At 41.2% G+C, this 24,018-nt stretch overlaps 1 protein-coding gene across 1 annotated transcript in view; it reads right to left on the bottom strand.

The window, feature by feature from the left end:
* UTP20 (UTP20 small subunit processome component) overlaps nt 1-24,018 on the bottom strand; it is a 110,659-nt gene that overhangs the window by 59,273 nt on the left and 27,368 nt on the right. Inside the window, exons 19-26 of the mRNA XM_004700358.2 lie at nt 19,230-19,306; nt 15,755-15,834; nt 15,270-15,513; nt 10,780-10,962; nt 7,496-7,586; nt 4,867-4,952; nt 4,036-4,161; nt 2,721-2,887 (exon numbers count right to left, since the gene is read on the bottom strand). Of these exons, the coding sequence (XP_004700415.1) occupies nt 2,721-2,887; nt 4,036-4,161; nt 4,867-4,952; nt 7,496-7,586; nt 10,780-10,962; nt 15,270-15,513; nt 15,755-15,834; nt 19,230-19,306 (1,054 nt within the window). The remainder of the gene's footprint in view (nt 1-2,720; nt 2,888-4,035; nt 4,162-4,866; nt 4,953-7,495; nt 7,587-10,779; nt 10,963-15,269; nt 15,514-15,754; nt 15,835-19,229; nt 19,307-24,018) is intronic.

Raw genomic sequence — 24,018 nt, forward strand, 5'->3', positions numbered from 1 at the left:
TCCCCCCTCCCGCATGAGCCCTTGATAGTTTATAAATGGGTATTTTGTCATATCTTGCCCTGTCCGACGTCTCCCTTCATCCACTTTTCGGTTGTATGTCCCCCAGGGAGGAGGTCACACACAGTTCCATGTAATCGGTTCAGTCAGTTCATTCTTCTAGTGTGTTCCTGAATTTTTCTAATTTTTTTCCCTGCAATTTTCCTTGGTTTAGTCAACCTTTCAATACACTAAAATAATCTAAATACCACTCTTTTAAAGTCTTATCAGGTAGTTCCACTGCCATTTCGTCCTAAGGAAAATCTTCTGGCTCTGTATTTTGGTCACTTGTTTGAGCCAGTGTCCTGTTTCTTGGTGTGAACTGAAAAGGTCAGTTGTCTCCGACACATTGCAGTGGCGTCGTATTTATAGATAATCGATGATTACATGCTGGTGAGACCTTCAGCACTCACCGCTTGTCCCCTGGTGGCTATGGAAGAGAATATATGCACACATTTGCTTGCTGTTCATAGAGCACAGATGAAAGCAGTTTTGGCTGAGTTTGGCTCCTGTCTTATCTTGAATTACCATCTATCAATGATGGGGTAGTGTAGGAGTGGGAGGAGGGGGGGCGGGAGAGAGACCAGAAAAGCATTTGATAACAAAAAAGGAAAACAAATGAAGAGATAAAGAAAAAGTAATTAAAACTAGTAAAGGAGAAAACTGAATAGCACAGAAAAAAAAAAAAAGAAACATGGGGAAGAAAACTAAGAGAAACAGAAGAAAAAGAAAAGCAGAGAAAATAAAAGAATAAACAACAAAGCCACGAAAACAAGGAAAAGTGCAGAACCCAAAGAGAAGCTCATAGGGGGCTGGGGACCTAAGGGAGAAAGGAAGGGATGGGAAGCCTGGCTTAGATGGAGTTCCGGCTGGCCTAGCTGATGTTTGGGGTCAGAAAACTGATGCTGAATTAGCTGGTTCAGGCTCAGATGGTGGCTAAAGTCAGTGGGCTTGTTCTTGGAATGAAACTCTTTCAGGCCTAGAGGGTGGCAGCTGGGGCATGGCAGGTGGTTATGTAAGGAGTTCTTGTCTACTCAGGATGGGTGGTGACAGGCAGCTTGTCTGAGTTTTCTGCTGTCATGTTGAAGAGCATACGCATCTCCAGACGTGCAGGTGGTGGACCAGAAGCTTGACCTAGGATGGTGAGATCTCAGGCAGAGCAAAGGCTGTGCAAGGGAGGGTATGTGTAACCAGATTTTCAGTGGCTGAGGGTGGGAGCTGGCCCCCACTCTGGTCATCAGGAAGATGTGGGGAACAAGGAAGGACCTCATCTTTTATTGCTGTTAGCCACTGTTATGGGCATTCATGATGGTCCTGAACTAGCAGAGTTGAATATCAGAATGCTGAATGCCAGTTGCTTGCAAAAGTTCAAGGTGGGTGTTTTGCCAGGCCAACTGACAATTCATCCATCATTCTCTTCTAATTGGTTTTATTCAGCCTATTCTCCTAGTTAGTATTTAATCCACTTCTCCACCCTTTCCTTCGAAGCTTGCGAATATGTTTGTTTCATCTGTTCTCTCATATCTTTGTTGTAGAGGGTCTACATAGCATGTCTGCCTAGTTTGTCATCTTGCTCTAAGTCTCTGAAAGATGCTTTTGTCAATGGATTTGATGCAGTTCCTCTTGAATTAGTCATTCATGGCATGGTAGACTGTATGATTATCTAACTAAAAATGGCCAATATAAGTCCATTTCAGCTAAGGCCTAGGATTTTACTTTGGATAACTTTCAATTTTCCTAGATTCATATATTGTATATTCCATGACCCAGTTACTAATGGATGCTTTGTATCTGCTTCTTCTCATTGTGAGTCCTGTCACATGAGCAAATGGAAGTCCGTAAGGCCACTTCTACTTTGCAGAGGATGCAGCTCTTCCCTAGGCACATTTTGGAGTGCTTTCCCACCTCAGGGGGCTCCTTCAGCACTGTCTCTGACAATGTTCTACTGACATTCAGAAGGTTTTCACTGCCCAACTTTTCCAGGAGTAGACTGCCAGGTCCTTCTTCCCAGTTTTAAGCCTGGAAATATTGTTGAAATTTACCTATGGGTGACCTTCCTGGTAGCTGAAATATTGATAGCATAGCTTCCTGCATTGCGGCAACACACTAGTCACCCCCACAGACAAACTAATAGATGAGTTGGGCGAAAAATGTTATCATTATTAATCAGAGCACACACCACAAAGCATTATGCTCACTGTACACACTATTAAATCCACATTATTGAAATGGGTGAGGCTCTTGAGGGCAGAATGCAATTACTTACTTTTCTGTTTTCAACTTTCAGTGTCTGGACATTCAACAAATCATTACTTAATGAATGAATAAGTGTTAAAATAAATAAGATTAATTTTGCCAAACTCTTGAGATTTCTTAGAATAAATTCTTGTTTGTTTAGGGGAAAGTATTCATTTTTCAAATTGTCTAAACACATGACAAAAAGCACACATTTTATAATGAGGGGCTAATACATGGATATCAACAATACTCAAGATTATCTGTGAGCTTCGCCCAATTCCATTCAACAGTCAAATGCACTGTGTCTCAGTAGTAAGACTGCCATTGAGGTTGGGAACTGCAGGCCAGTTAGAACGAGGTTGAGGAGCATGGGGAACTAAGCCTGAGGCATTAGAAGGCTAAGATAGTGAGACACACTACACAGTGGGTGGTAGTTGATAAGTTACCATTCTGGAAGTGATTCACAGGTTCAAAGAGCAGGTCTAAGAATATCTGGATCTCTTCGGGCTGGGTCCCAGCGAGGAACCTCAGAACAATGGACATACGGGTGCCTGAAGCGGATTTCCCCTGAGTTTTAGTCCCAGTTTTGTTCTTCATTCGACCATACAAAATCCTACATGGGCAGACAAATATTATGTTTTTACACATTAATTCTATAACACAGTATTAGGTCTTTTGTTTTTCTAAAAGGTAAGAACTGAAGAAATATAAAATGGATTTATTAGCAACCAGGAGGAATGAAATTAGAAATTAAATATTTAAATTCCAGGTTCAGGAAAATATCAGTAAGAAGTGAAAAAAGAAAGGTAAAGGAAGCAGGAGAAAGAAAAAGTACAAACAAAGGCTTGAAATCAATATCCTGTGGGGGAAAGTCATGGTTTTCTTAAAGCCAGAGGTGGTGCTTGGTGCAAGAAAAATACCAGTAAAACATGCAGGCCAAAGGAAGTCTAACCAAGGGAAAAGGAAAATATGAGCATAAAGATTTAAATAACATGAAATTAGAAAATACAAGTATAGGCAGAAAAAAAATAGAGCAAGTAAAAGCAAAACAATAAAAGTTTGCAATTAAATGAGGGATTTTCTAGGAAGTACAAATATAAAACTAGAAGTAGAACTTAAAAAGAAAACCTGAGTACACCAGTAATGGAAAAATCATGAAAACCTAAAAGACTTTTACAGATTTTTTAAAACTTTAGGGAATTTTTAAAGCTTTCATGGAAAACATAATTTCCACGTTATAAAGTTTTGTAGTTTGGAGAAAATAACTGTTCCTTTTCATTTACAAAGCTGGCATTATCATGATACTAAAACAAATCAATGATAAAAATAATGCTCTTAATTTTGCTTATGAAACATAGCAGTGTATTGAAACAACATTAAAACCATTAAAGGTTATTACAGAAATGCAAGGAAGATTTATTAGTAAAATCTATTACATTAATGTAGATCAATGGTCACAGACAAGAGGATAACTTATGGATCATTTGCGTGTTCTATCATTTATAGTAAAGAATGTAATATTAAACAACATGATATTTAGAAACTGGATTAAATTATTTTACTATTACTGAAGAGGGGCACAAAGAGAAATTTTCAATTTAATTATGATTATTATTAAAACCATGGAAAGACGTTTCTATGTGTTAGCAACAAAAACTCTAAATAAGAATAAAAAAATGCAAAACGAAATATTCTTAAAGAATTGTAATTCTACATTCTCAACTGTTTTTTAAAACAAGTACTTTTAAATGATACAAATACCTCATCAGAATAGGAAACAGATCTGCTCGATGAGCTGCTTTCACTACTGAATTATCTTCTGAAATGCTGAAATGTACTATTTCTTCCTTAAAGCTTCTGTCTTCAAGCAATCTTTGCAAATTTTCCCTTTATAAACAGAATAAAACATAAATCATAATTTAAGAATTAACAGCGCTTGAAAAAAAAATACGTCAAGAATAGACTATGCTTAAAAAGGTAGTTTGTAGGTTTCCAAACTTACTTGGCTTAAAAAAGATTACTTCGCACTGCCCTAGCAATGACAAGTTTTTATAATATAGCCCAGGAGCCTGGTTAAACCTATTTTTTTAGCACCCTTGGGTTAGTCCAACGCCATCTCCCAGGGACTAGTCCCTATAGTGGTTGACATTGGTAAAGAAAAATGCTCACAAAATGTTTTTTAAAATGACAGGCTTTCCAACTTTATAAGGCCAAAGAGGCTATGAGGGATTAGTCTAAGTCAACACTTCAGCTACTTAAAAAGTGTTTACAAGAGCTTTCTTCAGTTCTTAAGAGTGTGATTATGATTCCCTAAGTAACTAAAATGGTATGTTTTTTATTAAAAGGAGCATAAAATAATATAACCTCGACAATGTTTTTCATCTAGTGTTATCTTTTCTACTTTATTATCTATAGAGAACCAGTTATAATAAATAAGTATACTTCTAGTTTTCATTTATTTTCTGGAAGTAATTAGGGTTACCTTAGGAAGGATTTAAATTTCCTAGACCTTCAAAAATGCATTTTAGGAGGGCCTTTCAGGTGGTAAGATAAAAACTAGTCCAAGAAATATCATTGCTTCAAATAGCTTACCTGTAAGGGAGGATATGCGGGTGCTTATATGTCATTATGCAATCCAGAGTGATCTTTTGGACCGTTTGATCTTGGTGTAGCAACAACTAAGAATGACAGTATATAGACAAATTAATGCAGTCAGATACATATGTAGGATGGCATAGTGAATTACTCTTGCTCACATGCTAAATTAGATTTCCTCAAATCTATGGGCCTGCACCTGACAACACCCTTCTGTTTCCCAGGTGTGATAGGAGGATGACTACAATAGACACAAATAGACAAGTCAAGGGAAAACTCTTGATGCCTGTACTGCACAGGCCAGACCCGCTGGCCTCACCAGCCTTCTGGCCACAGCCAAATCTCCACGTGGATGTGGATGTGAACCCCTGAGCTCTTCCAATATGGTGAAGGCATCAAACAGCCAATAACATGCCAGGAAAGAAGACTTAGTTGAGAGACCTCGCAGGACTTTTGTGTTCTGGCTTTATAGACAATGTATATAACCAAGTTATTAGCAGAACACAGACAAATTCTGCTGAAATAATAGAAGTTTATTCTCAAGACCACCCAACAGAAAATGAAAATTTTATCCACCTAGGTGGTTTTGAATGCTATCCGATATCTACTCTGTTCCTGACATTACATTATTTCTACAATCTTTTCTGGAATTTAAGGTCACACACTGCCTGCAACAGATTCTCATTATGATTCTGCTTCCATTCAACTTAATTTAGGTCTTGGAATCCTACACACACCATGATGGTAGATTGAACTAGGAAGGAAGGAAGCTCTCTCACTGCCATCAAGTTGATGCCGACTTACAGTGGGGACCCTGTAGGACAGGGGAGAACTGCTCCTGTAAGTTTCTAAGAATGTAACTGTTTATGGATGTAAAAAGCCCCTTCTTTCTCCCAGGGAGTAGCTGGTGGTTTCAAACTGCTGACCTTGCAGTCCGTAGCCCAATGAGAAACCACTACACCTACAGAGCTCCCTTCCCTTCGAGAAGGTTGATATAATTAATGCTTTGCTATACAGGAAATCCCTGACTTACGATGTCTTTGAGTTATGACAAAATGCACTTAACAACTATCTGGCTTTTTTTGTTTTTTTAAATACCAAATCATTAGTAATATACACCACAAACCAAGTTGTAGTGTGTAATTTGCTAATGTTAGCATTCTAGGATGTTCAGCAACAGATGCTCAATGTTATGATTTATTATTCAAAATACTGCTGTGGCCTGATCTACAATGAAGCAGGTGTTGGGAGTCATTATAAGAGTGGGCAATTTTAATAACATATGGTAACTGAGCTGTTATGACTCTGACTTGTTACCACACAAACACCGACTTCCTTGTAGACCATGTCTACCAATACAAAACTCACTACTGTTAAGTCCACTCTGATTCATAGGGACCCTATGGGGGAGAGTGTAAGTGATCCTGTGAGTTTCCAAGGCTGGAACTCTAAGGGAGCAGAAAACCTCATCATTTTCCCATGCAATGGGTTGGTGGGTTTGAATTGCTGACCTTGTGGTTAGCAGCCCAACGTGTAATCTATTGTACCACCAGGGCTCCCTACTAGAACTACAGTGTGCTCTCATTCAGCATTGAGTACCATCACACGTATCAGTTGTTCATTTGAAGCGGAGTTGTTTAGGTTTACCTAACTATAACCCTTGCATGGCTTTGTGCATTTTTAAGTGCATGTATGTATTACAACACATCTAGGCTTCTATGTAAAGTTTCTAACCTCCAAAGAAAAACAAAGATCAGATTTATAAAGATATTGATAATACCCAAACCAAACTCACTGCCATCAGGTCGATTACCACTCATAGTGACCCTAGAGGTCAGAGCAGAAGTGCTCTTGTGGGTTTCTGAGATCATAACTGGGGGACAGGGGTAGAAAGAGGAGCGATTGGTGGTTTCTAACTGCTGGCTTTTGCGGTTAGCAGCCCAACAAGTAACCAGCATGCCACCAAGGCTCCTGTAGATGGAAAATAAAAGGCAAGGATAATGGAAACTTAAAGAAAACAAAATGAGGCCTGACTTACATCAGAACTGACTTACGACGGTGTTGTCAAGGTGGGGATGAGCTGTACTTACATTCTAAAGGGCTGCTGTGAGTTGGAAACAACCTGACGTCAATGGGACACTTACTGTTAATGGAGTCAACCAATGCGTAGTCACCCAGAATACTTTTTTCTTTTTTAATCATTTTATTGGGGACTCGTTCAATTTTTATCCCAAGCCATACATCCATCTGAGTCAAGCACATTTGTACATTTGCTGCCATCATCATTCTCAAAACATTTTCTTACTACTTGAGCCCTTGGTATCAGCTCATTTTCCCCCCTCCCTCCCTCATTAACTCTCAATAATTATAAATTATTATTTTTCCATGTCAAAATACTTTTTAAATCAATGAAAATAGTGCTGCCTAAAACCGTTTTCCATACTAATGTGTCATATGTCTGTTACTAAAAGAAATGTTAGTACCTTAAAATGTACACATGGGCCCTCTATTACAATTAGTTGACGCCATGAACTCAATGAACTGAGATATCTAACAAGTTACCGTGACAAAGAAAATGACAGAAAAGTTCACGAAGAATTGTCGTGCCAAGAATGTGTTTACTTACCTGAAGATACAGCTCATATAATTTGGATTCCAGATACAAGGCCCGTGGATTTGAAAACTTAGCAAAAACTTGTAAGTGAGCAATTAACTGCCTAAATAAAAATAAAACACAAAGACACTGTTACAGAATGAAAGAACAGAGGTTATTTTCACAAGATGAAATGATGTACCAATTTTAATCTTTCTGACAAGTAATCCAAACACCTTCACCATGGCTCGATGTCTAGCTAGCCTAACAAGTTTTAATTATTTGAAATTAGGCAGTTATTCAGCAGAATGGCAAATGTTGGCATGCCTCTGCCTGAAATCCGGACTCCCCACCTCCAGAGAAACCTCTCAGGATGTGCTTTAGTTTACAATAAACCAAAAGTAGAGAGTAATCAAAACAGCAAAACACACCCACTGCCACTGAGTTGAGTCCTATGTATAGCGACCTGATATAAGGTTTCTGGGGCTATAAATCTTTATGGGAACAGAGGGCGTCAACTTTCTCCTGGGGAGCAGCTGGTGGTTTTGAACCACTGACCTTGCAGTTAGCAGCCCAAAGCTTACATTCCAAAAGGAAATGCAGATGACTTTTGAAAACATCCCTGGTCTGGGTTCTCTGAAAACAGGCAGAAAGGTGGTTGGACAGGTTTGCCCTGGCCTTTGCCACACAGACACGTCAGACAACAGAGGTCCAAGTTTGGGTTTGTGGCTCTTGCTATAAGCACAACAGCGAGAGAGCTGTGCGCCTTAATTCAGAGTGGACTGTGAAGACAGCAATGCCTCAAGGGCCATTCCCTTTCTACTAAACAGACTGAGGAGAGAGTTTCGACGGCAGCTACTCACATGACTTCAAAATCCAGACTCTTTCAGGCTTAAATACTTTGGGAAACTGGTTTTCTATCTGTGTGTAATCTGTAAGATGTATTTGAACTTGCAAAAACCCTCTGAATTGATAAATTCTTTTGATTTGGAGAGAGTGTTTACTGTTTCAAGGGGAGGGGAGGGGAGAAGAGAAGTAGAGACCAGGCTGTACAGCATGACCGTCATTCTCAACTGTGTGACTCAGGACAGTTATTAAAAGTCAGGTCCCAGGTATTCAGTTTCCTCATTTGATGAAAGTGAGATCTTTGAGCTTTGCTGTGAGGATTTAATGAGAGAATCCATGTTGTGACGGCTCTGCTTCTCAGAGTTTAGCTCTGCTCTTAATAAAAATAGAGCAATTACGTGAAATTCTTGCTAGTTAATGCAGAGAAATTAAGCTGGAAAACATGACATCTTTAGAGACCACAGAAACAGGACGGTAAAGAGAGGAGTACTTTAAATTATCTACCTGAAATATCTCTGGCAAGTAGATATCAAAGAACCCTGCAGTTTTACCAGTAAACTTAAATTTTTTTCTGTCCAAACCTCTTCACCTTTCTTCAACATCTCTTAAAGGGCCTCTGTGTGCTACAGAGGAGCCTCAGGGGTGCGTGGTGAAGTGACTGGCGGCTAACTGAACACTTGGCAGTTTGAACCCCGCTGGCGGGCTGCTTGCAGCAAGATGACAGCCTGGAGAGCCCTGGGCGAGGAAAGCTCTTCTCTGTCACTGGGAGCTGGGATCGACTCTGCAGCACTGGGTTGGGGCTTGGAGGGATACATGACTTCTAAAGAACCACAGAGTACAGGAGCTAATTTGTCCACTCTTGGTAAATATTTGCCTGTTCCAAAAAGGATTACATACTTTGCCTTACTGAGACATGTGTGATGATTATCAGCATACTCACAGTTTCAGTGAGAGCGCATTGCAGCGCTACTCTAGGGCAGAGAGATAAAGACCCGGGCATTATAAGTAATCTCCAAGGCAAGGAGCAGGGTCAGGATACAGGTACGGCTATTAGAAAGGTTGGGGAAGACAACTTCTACTTAAGGGAAAGGAATGCTTCGCTGAAGCAGCAGGGCTGAAATGATGTCTCAAAAAATGTAGAAAATTTCGCCTGGCACAGATGAGGCATGGCCACTGCACACATAGAGAGGCGCATGAGCAAAGGTCCAGAGGTGGGAAAGTAAGAGGGGCGAGAGGCTAACTGGCTTATTCATTGATTCGATAAACATGTACTGAGGGGTAATCTTTGCCCTGGAATTACACTGGAAGATATCTAGAAGAAAAAATCCACAACTCCGCCTGGGGGAAAGTAGTAGGGGACAAAATGCTGAGCTGTGAGAAGATAAAGACAGAGAAAGGGATCACCAATTCATGAAACGTGGTCCGGAGCTTTCTTGTCCTTGTTCTTCAGACACTATTTCCGTGAGCTGGCAAACCCTCTCTACCCCACTGCCCAACTAACTCTCATTCTTCCGCTTCAAAGGTACCCTCCACCCGAGTCTTGTTGGTGGAGTTCAGTATTCCCCTACCCTGCTCGCCCTGTGCACTCTTTGTTGTCGTTAGTGCTGTTGAGTCAATGCCAACCCATGGAGGTCTTGGAGAGAGCAGAAAACACTGCCTGGTCCTGTGCCATCTTGTCTGCCCACTGTTTCTGCCTCTATGTCAATCCATGCAGTCCCATGACTCCTTTAAAAATCTCTCTCACAGCACAGTGTGCACAATTCCTCTTTGTGGCCCCAGCAGATGTGGAGGTACTCGGTCCAGTTGTGGAATGGATGAGCGAGTAAATGGCTTATTGAAAGCACTTCCGAAATTGGCAGAACACATCGTGATCTAAAGTGTTAAAATAACACATCATCATCAAGCCACAGATGTTTGAGACCTCCAGACAGACACCCTTTAAGTAAGTTAATGTAAAGTATGAAGGCTTGATTGCTTTTTTTTTTAAGGTTTCTAACGATATAGGCAAATGAATAACCCAGGAAAGAGTAAACAGGAGACAAGCCAAAAGGCACAAGAGAAGTGCTGACACGCTCATTTATATGAGAAGAGATGTTCCATTATGTGTTTCCAAGCACACACCCTAACACCCCAGGGCTATGAAAGTCACTGACAAAGTTCACAAAGGCCACTGAAGCACTCCAGGGCCTCAGCGTCCCTGCAACTCTGACACTTGGTAGCTAATCTGTGAATGGGGTGGAGTGGGGGTAAGAAAGTCAGTAACAAGCAAGCAATGCAATTACTCAGAAGACGGGTCATTCTTTGGAGAGCCAAAGAAAGCCCTAGGAGACACAGAGTTGCAGCTCTTACTGTAAATAATCATCGGAGTTGTTCACCCGACGAAAGGCTCTCTCACGTGGATGCCATAAGACATCTCTCTGCTCCTTCTAGAAACAATGGAGCCCACAGATGCTGACCGCTGTTGAACTTACTTGGCAGCAGCTCGTCTTGTCTTCTTTCTCTGCACAGGCTCATCTTGGGGGACCTCTTCTTCTGATTCCTCATCATCTCTGGCAGTTGGCTCCTCTTCTGTGTCCTCTGCCCCTCCTCTCTTGCCTTTTTTTTGCAGATCTTGGGCTGGAGCAACTTGCAGATCTGCTGGATAGTACTCATTGCTGCAGTGAAAGAGGGATATGAGGCAGGGTGAGTATTAACTTGCAACGTCCTGGTTCTGTTTATGAGCTAGAGGCTCACAGATTCACGCGCTGCAGAGGCAGCAGAAGCACTGGAGTCAAGCCTCTTAGAGAACACTGTTCTCTCTTATTTGGCCCATTCTGACAAATTACTCACTCAGCCAACTGCAGAGGATACCTCATATGAAAATATATTTTAAAAATGTCTATTTTCAACTGAGTTGAAATCAGCCTCCCTGACTCTGAAGCTATACCCGAGGATGGGTTGGATTAAGTGCTTTACAGGCAGTCCTCAGTTTACGAATGTCCAGGTTACGGACAACTCCTATTTGTCTTTTAATATGTAAACATGCCCTCACTTTGAAATGCCTGAACCAACCCTTATAACCAATGCCAATGAGTAGATTCCAACTCATAATGACCTTTTTTAGAGTTTCCGAGGCTATAAATCTTTTATGGGAGCAGTCTTATCTTTCTCTACGGAGCACTGGTGGGTTTGAACCATTGACTTTGTGGTTAGCTGTCCAATATTTACCTGAGAGTGCCACTACAGCTCCTTGAACCAGCCCCTCCTTGCAATACATTCTCCATCAAAATCACCTTCATTTGTTGCATGTGCCATTGCAAATCATTGACAAGCCACCCCCACCACACCCTTTTTACATTAAAATAAAGCTAAGAACTGCATGCACTTGTTCTGACTCACCTACAAATTACTCTTAGACTTAAAGACTCAGGAACAGATTTCGTCTGTAACACGAGGAGTGCCTACAGAGCATTAGGACCATGCTAGTGACTTTCCACCAGCTATATTCTACTTTGCTGTTCAAAAAAGCATAGCACAACCACTAAATTCAAGGCTTAGATATAGTCTGAGAAGGCAGATGGGGACTACCAATTCCATCAATTTCAAGGGCAGCTACAATGTGGCACAGACTCAAACTCTCCGTCATCTACATTTTGTCCGTCCTAAATGCAGTTCCTTTGAACTAGCACGTACTAGTCACATTACATTTAACCTCTTAAGTCTGGCCCATCAGTGTGGTTAAACTGGTATTATCTCAAACATGTGTTGGTTTGGGATCGCTCTTACTCATTGATTCAGTAGTTATTAATTTGATGTATACTGTATGGCTAGACACCAAGCTAGAAATGTGAGGAAGGTGATCAAGCAGACTTTAATGTCCCCAACTCAAAGACACGGATAAAAAAATGTGTGTGTGAGGATAACACCCTAGCAGTACACCCGAAAGAACTCCAGGTTAATAACCCTAAACTATAATTTGATAGCTGGGATGCTACCATATTTAACTTTGTATTCGCACCAAGAAGGCTATGAATGAATGAATGAATGAATGAATGAAATAGGCTAAGTTAGTTAATCTGCAAGCTACAGTCTGTGCCATTACCCAGCCAATCACATGTTCAACGCTCAAATAACCCCATTGGATATTTTCAGCCTCCATCTCCATGCACACCACGGCCGTTCACTCATTCGTTAAATGACATCATCTTGTAAAGGACTTACATGAGTAGCAGGTACAAAGCAGGCACTCACTGAGTTTCACCAATGGTTGGGATGCTATTGCCATGGTTAAGTCTTATTCTTTGGATCACATTTAAAAGCATTAGTTATAGGTAACCAAGGCCAAGTAGTTTTAAAGTATGTAGCCTTAGGTAGTCTTGAAGTCTTAAATTCAGGGCCCACTTCCTATTACAGGCTCCTTTCTCCATGCCTACTCCCATAGCATCATGTACTACACAGAAGGATTCTTATCCTTAGGCTAAGAGGTAATTAAGTTAATTTTTGCAAGAAAACTAGGAAAATGAGCATGGTAGTACTAGCGTGCAATTGTATAGTCTGCAATTCATAAAACAGCAGATATGCATTCTCTGACTTGCTCTTCAAATTAGGCAGAGAAGCCAAAAACCACTGTTTTCATTCTATAAATAAATTCTAGCCAAAAGCACTCAGGAAGGAAGAGACACATATTACTCTTCTACGACCTTATCTATCAACCTGGCAGCGCCTTCACTTGTAACCTCTGCATAGATGAATTATTCCTATGAACATTTTTCATGTACACACTGAGCTTTATCTCCTCTCAGCTACTCAAAGGCACGCGCCTGGCAATTTCACCCCTTTCCCCTTGCATCACGAATTCCCCCCCAAGTGCCTGGTGTCTGTGAAGGTTACTGACATCTTAAAACAAACAGCAACAGCAAAACCCTCTAGCAACAATAGTTCCTGTTGTGCCCCAACATACCCTTTCACCTATTAATCTTTTTCTGTTTGTTTTTTTTCAGCAAGAACTAACCACCCTTGCTGTTTCTATTCCTTCTTCATTTCCTTGGGTCATTTGAAAAGGCTTTCCTCTCTACCAGATTTATCAAGATGACTCTTGTGAAGGTCACACCCATGTTTCCAAAGCCAACAGTTCTTACTCTACATCTTACATGACTTCTCAGTTTATGTTTGACTTAATGGATTCCTTCTTTGAAATAATCTCTTCCCTTGACTTCTGGAACTACAAATGGTTCTTGGTTCCTGTACTATCACTCTGATCTCTGCTTCCTGGACTTAGTTGGTTACACATCTCCCAACTGAATATTGGGCCAGCCCTTCGAAGTCCTTTCTTATCCCAGGTGACCTCATTTCTGCGTCATGACTTTAAATATGTATTTAAATATCATAGTATCCATATTATGCTGGTGATCCCCAAATGTATTATGTCCTGGCCAGACCTCTCCCTTAAACTCTAAACTCTTAAATCCAACTGCCCAGTGGACATCTTATTTGAGTATCTCTCAGTATCCCAAATTTAACATATCTAAAAAATGCATTTTTGACCTTGCTTCACAAACTAAGAACCCCTGCATCCCTCCCTCAGTCTCAGGTCCAAACCTTAGACAGTCTCAATTCCCACGTCCACACCATTGCCTGCTAATATCTAATCTGTCAGGAAATCCCAAAGACTAACCTATCAGACATTCCTAAAATTGACATAATTGAAATCCTTCAAAACATACACAGAATTTAAGCACCTCTTACCTTTACTACTGCAGTCTCGATTAATCTGCCACAATCCTTTATTGTCTGGACGTTTGCAGTATCCAGCTAACCTCTTTGCAATCTTTCCCCAATTTCCTCTTTAAGTGGCTTTCACCACTGCCATCCTGCAGTCTGGTCTCAACAAAGCAGCTGGGACAAACCTTCAGAACACCTGTTGTGTTAAGTCAATTCCAACTCACAGGGGCCCCGTGTGACAGAGAAGTGCCTCACAGGGCTTCTAGGCCGTAATCTCCAGAGGAATGGAGGCCAGACCCTTTTCGTGAGGAGCCACTGGGTGGATGCAAACTGCCAGCCTTCGGGGTGCTCCGGAGTGCCTAACCATGGTGTCAGCCGGGCTTTTTCAGAAAACTTAAGTCATTTCATCCTTCTGCTCAAACTTCCCAGTGCCATCCCATCTCACTAAGAAAAAAAGCCAACAACCTGCTGCCACTTAAAGGCCCTCCACAATTTGGTCTCCTGATACTTCATGACCATATCTCCAACTACTTTGCCCTGGGATTACTTTGTGATAGCTACTCAGACCTCCTTGCTTTTCCTTGTACAAGCCAGACATGTTGCGGTGCGATCAATTTAGCCTGCTGAAGTTGATGCTATAGCATTTTCCCATGTAAAGAAAGATTATTGGCATTCATACTTTTAATTGGCTATGTAATGTTCTACATACCACATGCCTCATCTTTATAGAGTTAAAACAATCCGACTCTCACACAGCATATCCAACTGGAACAAAACCATGCTTTCAAAAGCTTACTATGCTTTAGGAATGCTTTCCTCGTCATGAGAAACGCCAGGAGGAACAAAACAGTGGAATGTGTCTTTCTGTAGCAGGTAAAAGGTTACTGGGCCTGGTTGGGTCACTGGGAAAAAAATCTTTGTAAGCTCCCAGCGCTCAATGGAACAATGAACAATAGGGGAAGAATTAACAAGGCCTCTGTCCACTGATGTAGCTTAATACGGCCTTTCTTATTTTATAACCGGGAAGCTTTCATGAACACCATTTATAGACTGGATAAATCGGGCTTCGTGTAAAATTAAGTGGCGTACAAAACCAGAGGCCTTTTGATCAGATAGAGTCACCCGGCTTTACAGCTGTGCGATGATTGGAAAACGCAGCAGACGTGTAAGAAGAATCCAGCCAATTTGGAAGGTTAATCGTTTTTACCGTCTCTTCTTCAGCCTACGTCAAGGACACAGTCTTAGAGCAGAGGACACTTACTTGATAAATCTCAAGAAAAGTGGGGAAAGCTCCCTGGACCGTGGCTCCACTCTCTCAGGGAATTTTGCCAGAGCTCGCCAGAGCAAAAAGCGGAAGTTAGTGTGGTCCAGTCTGTCCCGGCAGTCAGTTTTCAATGCTAACTGCTCATGATAGAGAGCTCCCACATCTCCTTCCTGGGTCTGCTCCCAACGCCCGTCTCCAGTCGATTGCTCTTCATTTTGTTCATCGCTCTGCAGCTCTTTCTCTGCAAGATAAAAATCATTGTAATGACAAAAGTTTCCAAAGTTTGTCCTGGTGCTTCTTCAAAGGAAGGCATTTCTTTCTCCAGTCCTACCAGGGAACAAGTAAGAAACTACATCCCCACACTATGAAAAATAACACACTTCTCATTTGGGCTTCCCAATTTCATACGTAATTAAAGCAGTAAAAACGAGACATTTAAGCAACCGCCTCTCTTCCCAGCCTTCAAATATCACCTCACATACCAGCACGTGCAGCTGCTTTCTCAAGATGTTCATAGTAGACTTTCCAGAACTGCTTATTTTCCATTTCATGTGCATGAGAACTAAGGGAGAAAATAAGTAAAATTTTAACATGGCATGATTAAAAAATATTTTTAATCATTTTATTGGGGGCTCTTACAGCTCTTATCATAATTCATATATACATCCACTGTGTCAAGCACATTTGTACACTTGTTGCCATCATCATTCTCAAAACATTTCCTTTCTACTTGAGCCCTTGGTATCGCTCATTTCCCCCCCTCACTCCCTCATGAACCCTTGATAATTTATAATTTGTTTCTTCTTCATGTCTTACATTGACCACTGTCTCCCTTCACCCACTTTTCTTTGTCTGTCCTACTGGGAGGTGGTTATATGTTGATCACTGTGATTGGTTCTCCCTCCCTCCACACTCCCCTTACCCTCCCGGTATTGTCACTCTCATTATTGGTCCTGAGGTGTTTATATGTCCTGGATTCCCTGTGTTTGCGAGCTCTTATCTGTACTAGTGTACATGCTTTGGTCTGGTCGGATTTGTAAGGTAGATTTGGGGTCTTGATAGTGGGGGGTAAAGAAGCATTAAAGAACGAGAGGAAAGTTGTATGTTTCATCATTGCTACACTGCATCCTGACTGGCTCATCTCCTCCCCGCGAACCTTCTGTAAGGGGATGTCCAGTTGCCTACAGATGGGCTTTGGGTCCCCAATGTGCACTCCCCCTCATTCACAGTGATATGATTTTTTGTTCTTTGATGCCTGAGAAGTATCAGTTCCTTTAAGGCAAGTTTTAATATACTGGTTTACCTCTCACCTCATGGTTATACTATTTATCATAAACAAAAGGCAAAATAATGATTAACAACATGACACCTGACTTTCAAAACTTAGAGATGTGAGATGAATTATTTGAAATATTTATATAATTTGATATAATGGCACCGATTTCATATCAAAATTTTGATGGGGGGCATCATTTTCTAAGAATATGCATAAAACTTATAAACCATGAACTCTAGATAGTGGGTTACACACATGGAAAATAGGTCAACACGCAAACACAAACAGAGCAGGAGCCTAGGCAGGCATGGTGAATCACAGGAAGTGTCCTTCACTTGAACACCATTTCTTGATAGAGGCTCTTGGTAATGGACGTGCCGCTGCCTTTCATCTTCAGAGACGCATAATATAAAAACACGAAGCTGTTGTTGGCGGCTTCCAGCATGCAGGCTCGGTGGCTTTTGAAGGGCAGGACAAGGGAGACAAATGGTTCCAGGTGGGAAAGAGATTTGGTTTATGTTAAATAAGAACTACCAGTCAGGGTGTTAAAAGGCCCTATCTGCCACATTTCCAACTTGACATAAAGTTATCTGCAGAAATATGTCCACAAAAGGGCAGATTCCTACACTTGAGCCACAACCTATGCAGGGGCTTCAACAATTCATGGGAAAGTGGGATTAAAATATACTGGACTTTTCCATGAACGTAAAAAATCCCCCTTTTTTGTGCTTTCTATGTGACTATTAAGCTCCTTTTTAGAGCTAAGGGACTTTTAATTGGCAAGGGTTCTGCAGATCATATTTTTATTTTTTTAACTGTATGCAATTCGATCAAAAGTTTACAGAGCAGATTGATTTTCCGTGGAACAATCTTCAAACATTTTGTTTCAGGACATTGATTGCAATTCCCACAATGTAACAACACTCCTTACTGCCTTCTGAGCTTTATCTCTGGGTAAATGCTGCTCTTTTGATCTCCTGTGGTTGACAGTCTAAGGAGTGAACACCTCCCTGGGCTTACTGTTCACGTCATAGGGAGGCCTATTGTTTAGCTGACAGTGGATCCACAGGGGCTGAGTTCAGTTCCAGGCTTGATGGGTGACTACAGATCATAGTTTCAGAGGTTTTCCAAGTTGCTGTTAAACCAGCAGACCTGGTCTTTTAAAGATGTTTTTTTCAGTCCATTTCCCCCCTACTTTATGCAGGACCTTGCTATTGTGAACCTGCACAAAGTCTTGAGTTTTAAACAAAAGCTTGACTCAGTAACTCAATATAGGTAAATAAAATTAAGCAATACCTTTTGATTATGAATATTTTCAACAATCTGGGCAAAGTAAAAAAGGGTACACTTTCCCAATGTTCTTGACAGCTTTTCAATGCTCAAAGACATAGATATACAGCATCTAACTTGCGGAAACGCTTGTCGGCAAGTTGTTGCTGTTGCTAGATGCTGCCAGGCAGTTCCCGCTCAGCTACCCCGTGTACAACACAGGAGAACCCTGCACAGTTCTCTGCCATCCCCCAACTGTTCCCACGTTCGAACCAATGGTTGCTGCTCCTGGGTCAGTCCGTCTCCGAGACTTCCCCGCTTTTTGCTGGCCCTTTACTGTAACAAGCATGATGTCCTTCCCAGAAATTGATCCATTCTGTTGACATGTACCTTGTGAATTTGACTACTAGTTGAATTAACTAGTCTTCCCTGTATGGATTTTATACTACTATTGGCCACACAGTACTCAGGCTTGAACTTGAAATGACCTTCTTGACAATGAAGGTGGCGCCATTCCTCTTCAATTTGTCATTCCTGGCATAGTAAACCATTCTTCTCCACTGCCATTGAGCTGGTCATGACTCGTAGAGACCCCAAAGGGCAGATGAGACCTGACGCTGTGAGTTTCCAAGGCGACCAGTATTTACAGGAGTAGGCACTCACCTTTAACTGCCAACCCTGTGCTTAACAGCTGAACTCCTAACTCATTAGGCACCGGAGTTCCTTAAAAGCCACGTGATTATCCGATTCAACATGGTCAATAACAAGTCCATTTCAGTTCACTAGCGCCTAGGATATCAATCTTCATGCATTCCTTATCATTGTGATGACTTCCAATTTTCCTAGATTCATCCTTGGGAAACCGCATGTTCCAAATCACTGATAGATATTTGCCACTGTTCCTTCTCATTTTGAGGTGTGCAACATCAACAAATGAGGTCACCAAAAGCTGTTTCATCCACATCATGAAAGTCAACTCGACTCTGAGGCGGCAGCTCTTCCCCAGTTCTTTTTGGAATGCCGCCCATCTAAGGAGCTCACCTTCCAGCACTCCATCAGTCCACGTCCCATTGCTGTCCATCAAGTTCCTGGGGCTAATTTTCCAGGGTACACTGCCTCTTCCTCTTTCCTAGTCTTAATCTGGAAGTTCCCCGGAAACCTGTCGCCCAAGGGTGACCTGTTGGCATAGCTTCCAGCATTCACCCAGGCTACTACAGTATAATAAGAGGACAGGTGAATGGGGGTAGTATCAAGTAAGAATGTATGGTTTTCTTTACCTTATCCCACAAAAGATTTCGGGTAGCTATACATGCTGTATGCATGTATCACTTAACTCACATCTAGCAGGACAGCCCTGACCCCATCCTTCTTCAATATTCAAACCACCACAGCTTCATGGAGCTGATGCTTACCTTATTAGTTCAATGACAGGCTCCCACAGAGGACTGAAATTCACATATAACATGCCTAGTAAATAACGAAGCGGCACCTGCAACAACAAGGAGCTAGTTTAGTCACCGGGGAATGGGCTACAGCAGAAGAACTTAAACCGGAACACTGAAATATAAGCACCCTGGCTTGAGAAACCTGATGTTTGAAAAGAAGCTTGGGCTCCTAGAAAAGAAAGCTATAGTAGATTTCAGGCAGCCAAACCAAAAACCCAACTCACTGCCACTGAATTGATGTCGACCCCACACAAAGTAGAGTGGCGACAAAGTAGAACAGCCCCTGGGGGTTTCCGAGACTGTAACGCTTTATGAGAGTAGAAAGCATCCTCTTTCTTCTGCAGAGTGGCTAGTGGTTTTGAACTGCTGACCTTCGGGTAGCAGCCCAATGCATAACAGCTATACCATCGGGGCTCCTCAGAAACAAGCCAAGGACATAATAATGTCTCCTTCCCCCAAAATGTCACTCACTGTTTAACACAGAAAAAGCACTAATGCAAATAACAATATTCAAACTCACTACAGACATTTATACACAGAGGTTACATATAAATAAGTATATCTGGCTCAGGATTAAATCTCCTAACAAATGCTGTCATGCGCTGTCGAGATAAAACTTGAAAAGTCTTACACACTCAAGCACAGAGTTCAAGACTGTACACGAGGAATGGTAGCCAAGGCTTTGAAGACTCAGGCAGACATCTGAGGTCTCAAAACAAGGAGTTTTGAGTGAAGGAGTTCAGTTCGGAGGGCCTGAACTCTTTACAGCTTATTTCTAGGTCAATCACCTTTTGGAACGATAATCATTACTAGTAACAACTGAAAGCTCCAGGAAGGCATCAGGTAGAACAGCAATTTTATAGTGGAGTAGAGTGATGTGTTCGTATCTAGTTAGCAGCAAAGTCCAAACGAGTCGCAACAAAGGGGCCTACCAAGTAAAATAAAGGAGTCTGGTAGAAAGGAGAATGCCTCTGATCTCACCGATCCTCACTCTTTAAGGGGCTGTTATGCACCTTCAAGGTTACGGAGAGGAAGTAGAGGGCAGAATTCCTACAGCAGTGAACTAAGCAGAGGAAGAGCTTCAGACTGAAACCTTGATACCAAGTCCTCCTGTTGCCACTCCCTTCCTTCCTCCCTCACTTCGATTCAATGAGGCCCAGCTAACTCATCTGTAAAATGGGAACAGTCCTACCACCCTGCTGTGAGGATTAAATGAGATGACCAATGTAAAGGCAAGTGGTAAACAGTGAAGTACAAGGTACAAGTCATTATTTTCTGGGCTGCCATGCATGCGCTGTGTATAAACTCCTGCAATTAAAATTAATTCCTTGCTTTTACACGATTGCAAATAGACACTAGTTTATATCTCATCAATGGAGATAGTACATTATAGTAGTGAGATTCCAAACACTTGCATTTGGATCCTGGTTCTACCAGTTACTTGTTCCTGTATGATCTTAGACAAACTGCTAAGTTCTTTGTATTTTTGCTTTCTTCTCCGGAAGAGAGAGCCTACCTCACAGGCTCACAGTGAAAATGAAACGTTTATGTTAATACACATTAGGGCCTCCAAACTGGAAGACCTGCATTTAAATAATGTTGGTCGACCATGAGCACTGACCTCAATGGGAAGAATTCCAGGTAAATCTAGAATGGGAGACTTGGATGGGGAACAACGAGTCCTTTCTGGAGCCTGAGGTGCTGCACTGGATTACTGCCGGATTGTGGAGAGCGACACCGATTCAAAGTAGCCCAGTTTTCACCCCAGCTGGTCCAGAGATTTGGTTGCAGGGTAACAGGCATGCTGCCCTTATTTTTTAAGATCAAGATTAAGTGTCTACATGGACTTTGATCAGTAATTTTCCATTAGCGTCCTGGTTAAGCACATTCTGAATATTCAGGTCTGTTCCAGTGTCGCTTCAGAAGCCATGACCGAACTGGTTCGAAGCCTTGCTTAGAACAGAGGCTGGCATGTAAGTGTTCTCCCAGGGGTGACTAGTTTATGAGTCTGCCTTGGCCAAGAAGCACACAGAATGCACAGCGTTTCTGGAAGAGTACACAGCACTCACTTCTCTGGGGACACAGCACATGCCAAGTTGAAACCACAAACCACGAGGCCAGCAAAGGTGTGAGACCATCATATAAATACGGTCCCATTACAGAAAAAGAAACTAAGGCAAGGAGGCAACGTAACTAGCCCATGAATCCCAATTGTCTCTAGAATATACCACATTGCCTTTCTCTATTTTAAAGGCTCTCCCCAATCCCTTACCCATAATTCTTATACATCCAGTACTAGCCATTAAATACTGGCATTTCGAATGAAAAAATGCCCATGGACAATATTTTTAAAGCACTGCTCACCAGGTAGCTTGGGGTTTTAGGGATAAAGTAAAGTTATGTAAAAGGAAATAAAGAACACTCCATTCTCATTTTGGGTGCCCAACAGCTGCTTTTAAAAACAATGGCTGTTTTTATTACCATATCTATCATACAATACTTGTTGAAGTGATTTACATTTTAATTAGTTAATAATTAATTGATTTCCACCTTGGGGAACAATAGATAATTATATACAATTTCATGCAGTGGACTTAGATAATATGGGTCCAAGTCCCAATTCCAAAATAGCCCCTACTATATGACCCTGGGAGAATCACTTTCAAGATTCCCGAGTCTCAAATTCCATACCTATAAAATGTCCCTATTACTCTGGAAACCACCAAGTATCATGATGATGTAAGGCATTCTGAAAGGGCAACAGGACAACACTGGATTTTTATTTTTACAGCTAGACACGTGGTTTTAAGCTGCAAAATGCATGGGCACTGATAATAAGTATGTTCTGCTTTAGACAAAAGCACTAACCCATTAATATATATATTCAGCTCGTTCAGTGTGAATATTTACCATCAGCATTCCCTAGAAGCAGAACAATTCATTATTGTTTTATGCAATGAAAAATTGAAATTAATAAGCCACAAGAGCAGTGAAGAAGTTTTGATTTCCAAAGATATTTGGTTGGTTAAGTGATTGTTTGCTTTGAGATTATATTCAAAAGTGGACTGCAATTTGCCTAAAGCAAAACAAAAATACAGCACAGTGAAAATGGCATTAGAGTCACATTCTGCTTCTAGCCAGGCACCATCTAGTTCTTCTGGTCTCATGGCAAAGGAGCCAATTAACTATGCAATTCACTTCCTCCTCCTTTCCTTTTCCCTGACTCTTCTACTCTGGTGCTCGAAGCAAAGATATCAAATGCTATACTTTGGACAGTCACTAGCAAGCTTTTAAGACTCCAGGCACTATGTAATGAACAAGGAGGTCAAAAAGAGGCACTAAACACAAAATAAGTACAATTAACTGGGCTAGCCCATGAAACCATGACCCTAATTCTCCAAACCAAGACACCAAATCCCCTGGGGTATTTACTTCTTTTTACATAAGCAGCCTCAGCAGCTACTTTAAAAAACAATGACAGTTGTTGTTACTGTATCACACAGTATTTTAAGTATACATTATATATGTGTGTGTATCAATCATACTAATGGCAGAGCCTGATTTTTAAAATGTTTGTTTCTCATGGGAAGTAAAAGAGCATGCAGAATGGCAAATTAGGGTTAAAGATCATTATTTTATTCTTGAATTTGTTAGCAGCAAAGTAGATCTTATTACTTGTTTCATGGATATTAAATCCTAAATTGCAGCTACCACCCATTAGAAAATATAAATAAGTAAATAAATATCACCTAAACGATCATCTCCCATAACAGACATTTGTGTGGAGGGACTGACCATGTTTTCTCAGCCAGTCCATTCTCCATGGATTGACTAGGCAATTGGTTTTCTATGGGAAACCTAAAATCAACAACCTTTCCTAAGAACTAGAGTTATTTATTTTGCTTTAATAGCACATACTGATTTTTAAGTTATTTAAAAAAAAAAAAAACCCAGGAAAGAAAATTAGAAAAATGTATGCCACTAGGAGAGGAACAGAGTAACAGAGATTGACCAAAACAATTTCTTTAGTGTTTACCTACCATTTTAGAAACAAAGTCACTGAACATTTTCTATGGGGGCCAAGCCAAAGTATAATTCTCTTTTCTCAACAGTGTTTTAAATTCTAGACTATTGGCTAAAGTAATAACACTACTTATGTGTAGCTTGTAGGCATTGGGCTGCTAACTGTGAGGTGAGCAGTTCAAAACCACCAGCCAGCTCCAAGATGAAACTTTCTACTCCTACAAAGATTGACAGCCTTGAAAACACAAAGAGGCAGTTCTGCCCTGTCCTGTAGGGCTGCGGAGCTAGTACTGAATCGATGGCAGTGGAAGCGATGCCGGGGGGATGACTGACAACGTTCACTAACATAAAATGACAACAATGTCCCTAAGGTAAGCCAGAGACATATATAAACCACAGATAAATGGATTTGGGGCTTGCACTTAATTCTAGCCCTAATCTAAGAACAAATAATTCTTATGACATGGCCATGCTTGATGCTAGCCCTCACAAAAGAGATCAATAAAGATACGGGTGCTAGAGCGAAGTGTGGTGAAAAGTTTGCCTTAAAACCAGCTTCCTCTGGTTCTTAAATGCTTCCTCCCCGCCCCCACTATCATGATTCAAATTCTACCTTGCAAGTCTGGCTGGACCAGAGGATGTACACTGGTACAGATAGGAACTGGAAACACAGGGAATCCAGGGCGGATGATCCCTTCAAAAGGACCAGTGGTGTGAGTGGCGATACTGGAGT

This window comes from Echinops telfairi, unplaced genomic scaffold, assembly GCF_000313985.2.
Source record: "Echinops telfairi isolate 266 unplaced genomic scaffold, ASM31398v2 ScPeMD7_2;HRSCAF=8, whole genome shotgun sequence".
NCBI lineage: Eukaryota > Metazoa > Chordata > Mammalia > Afrosoricida > Tenrecidae > Echinops > Echinops telfairi.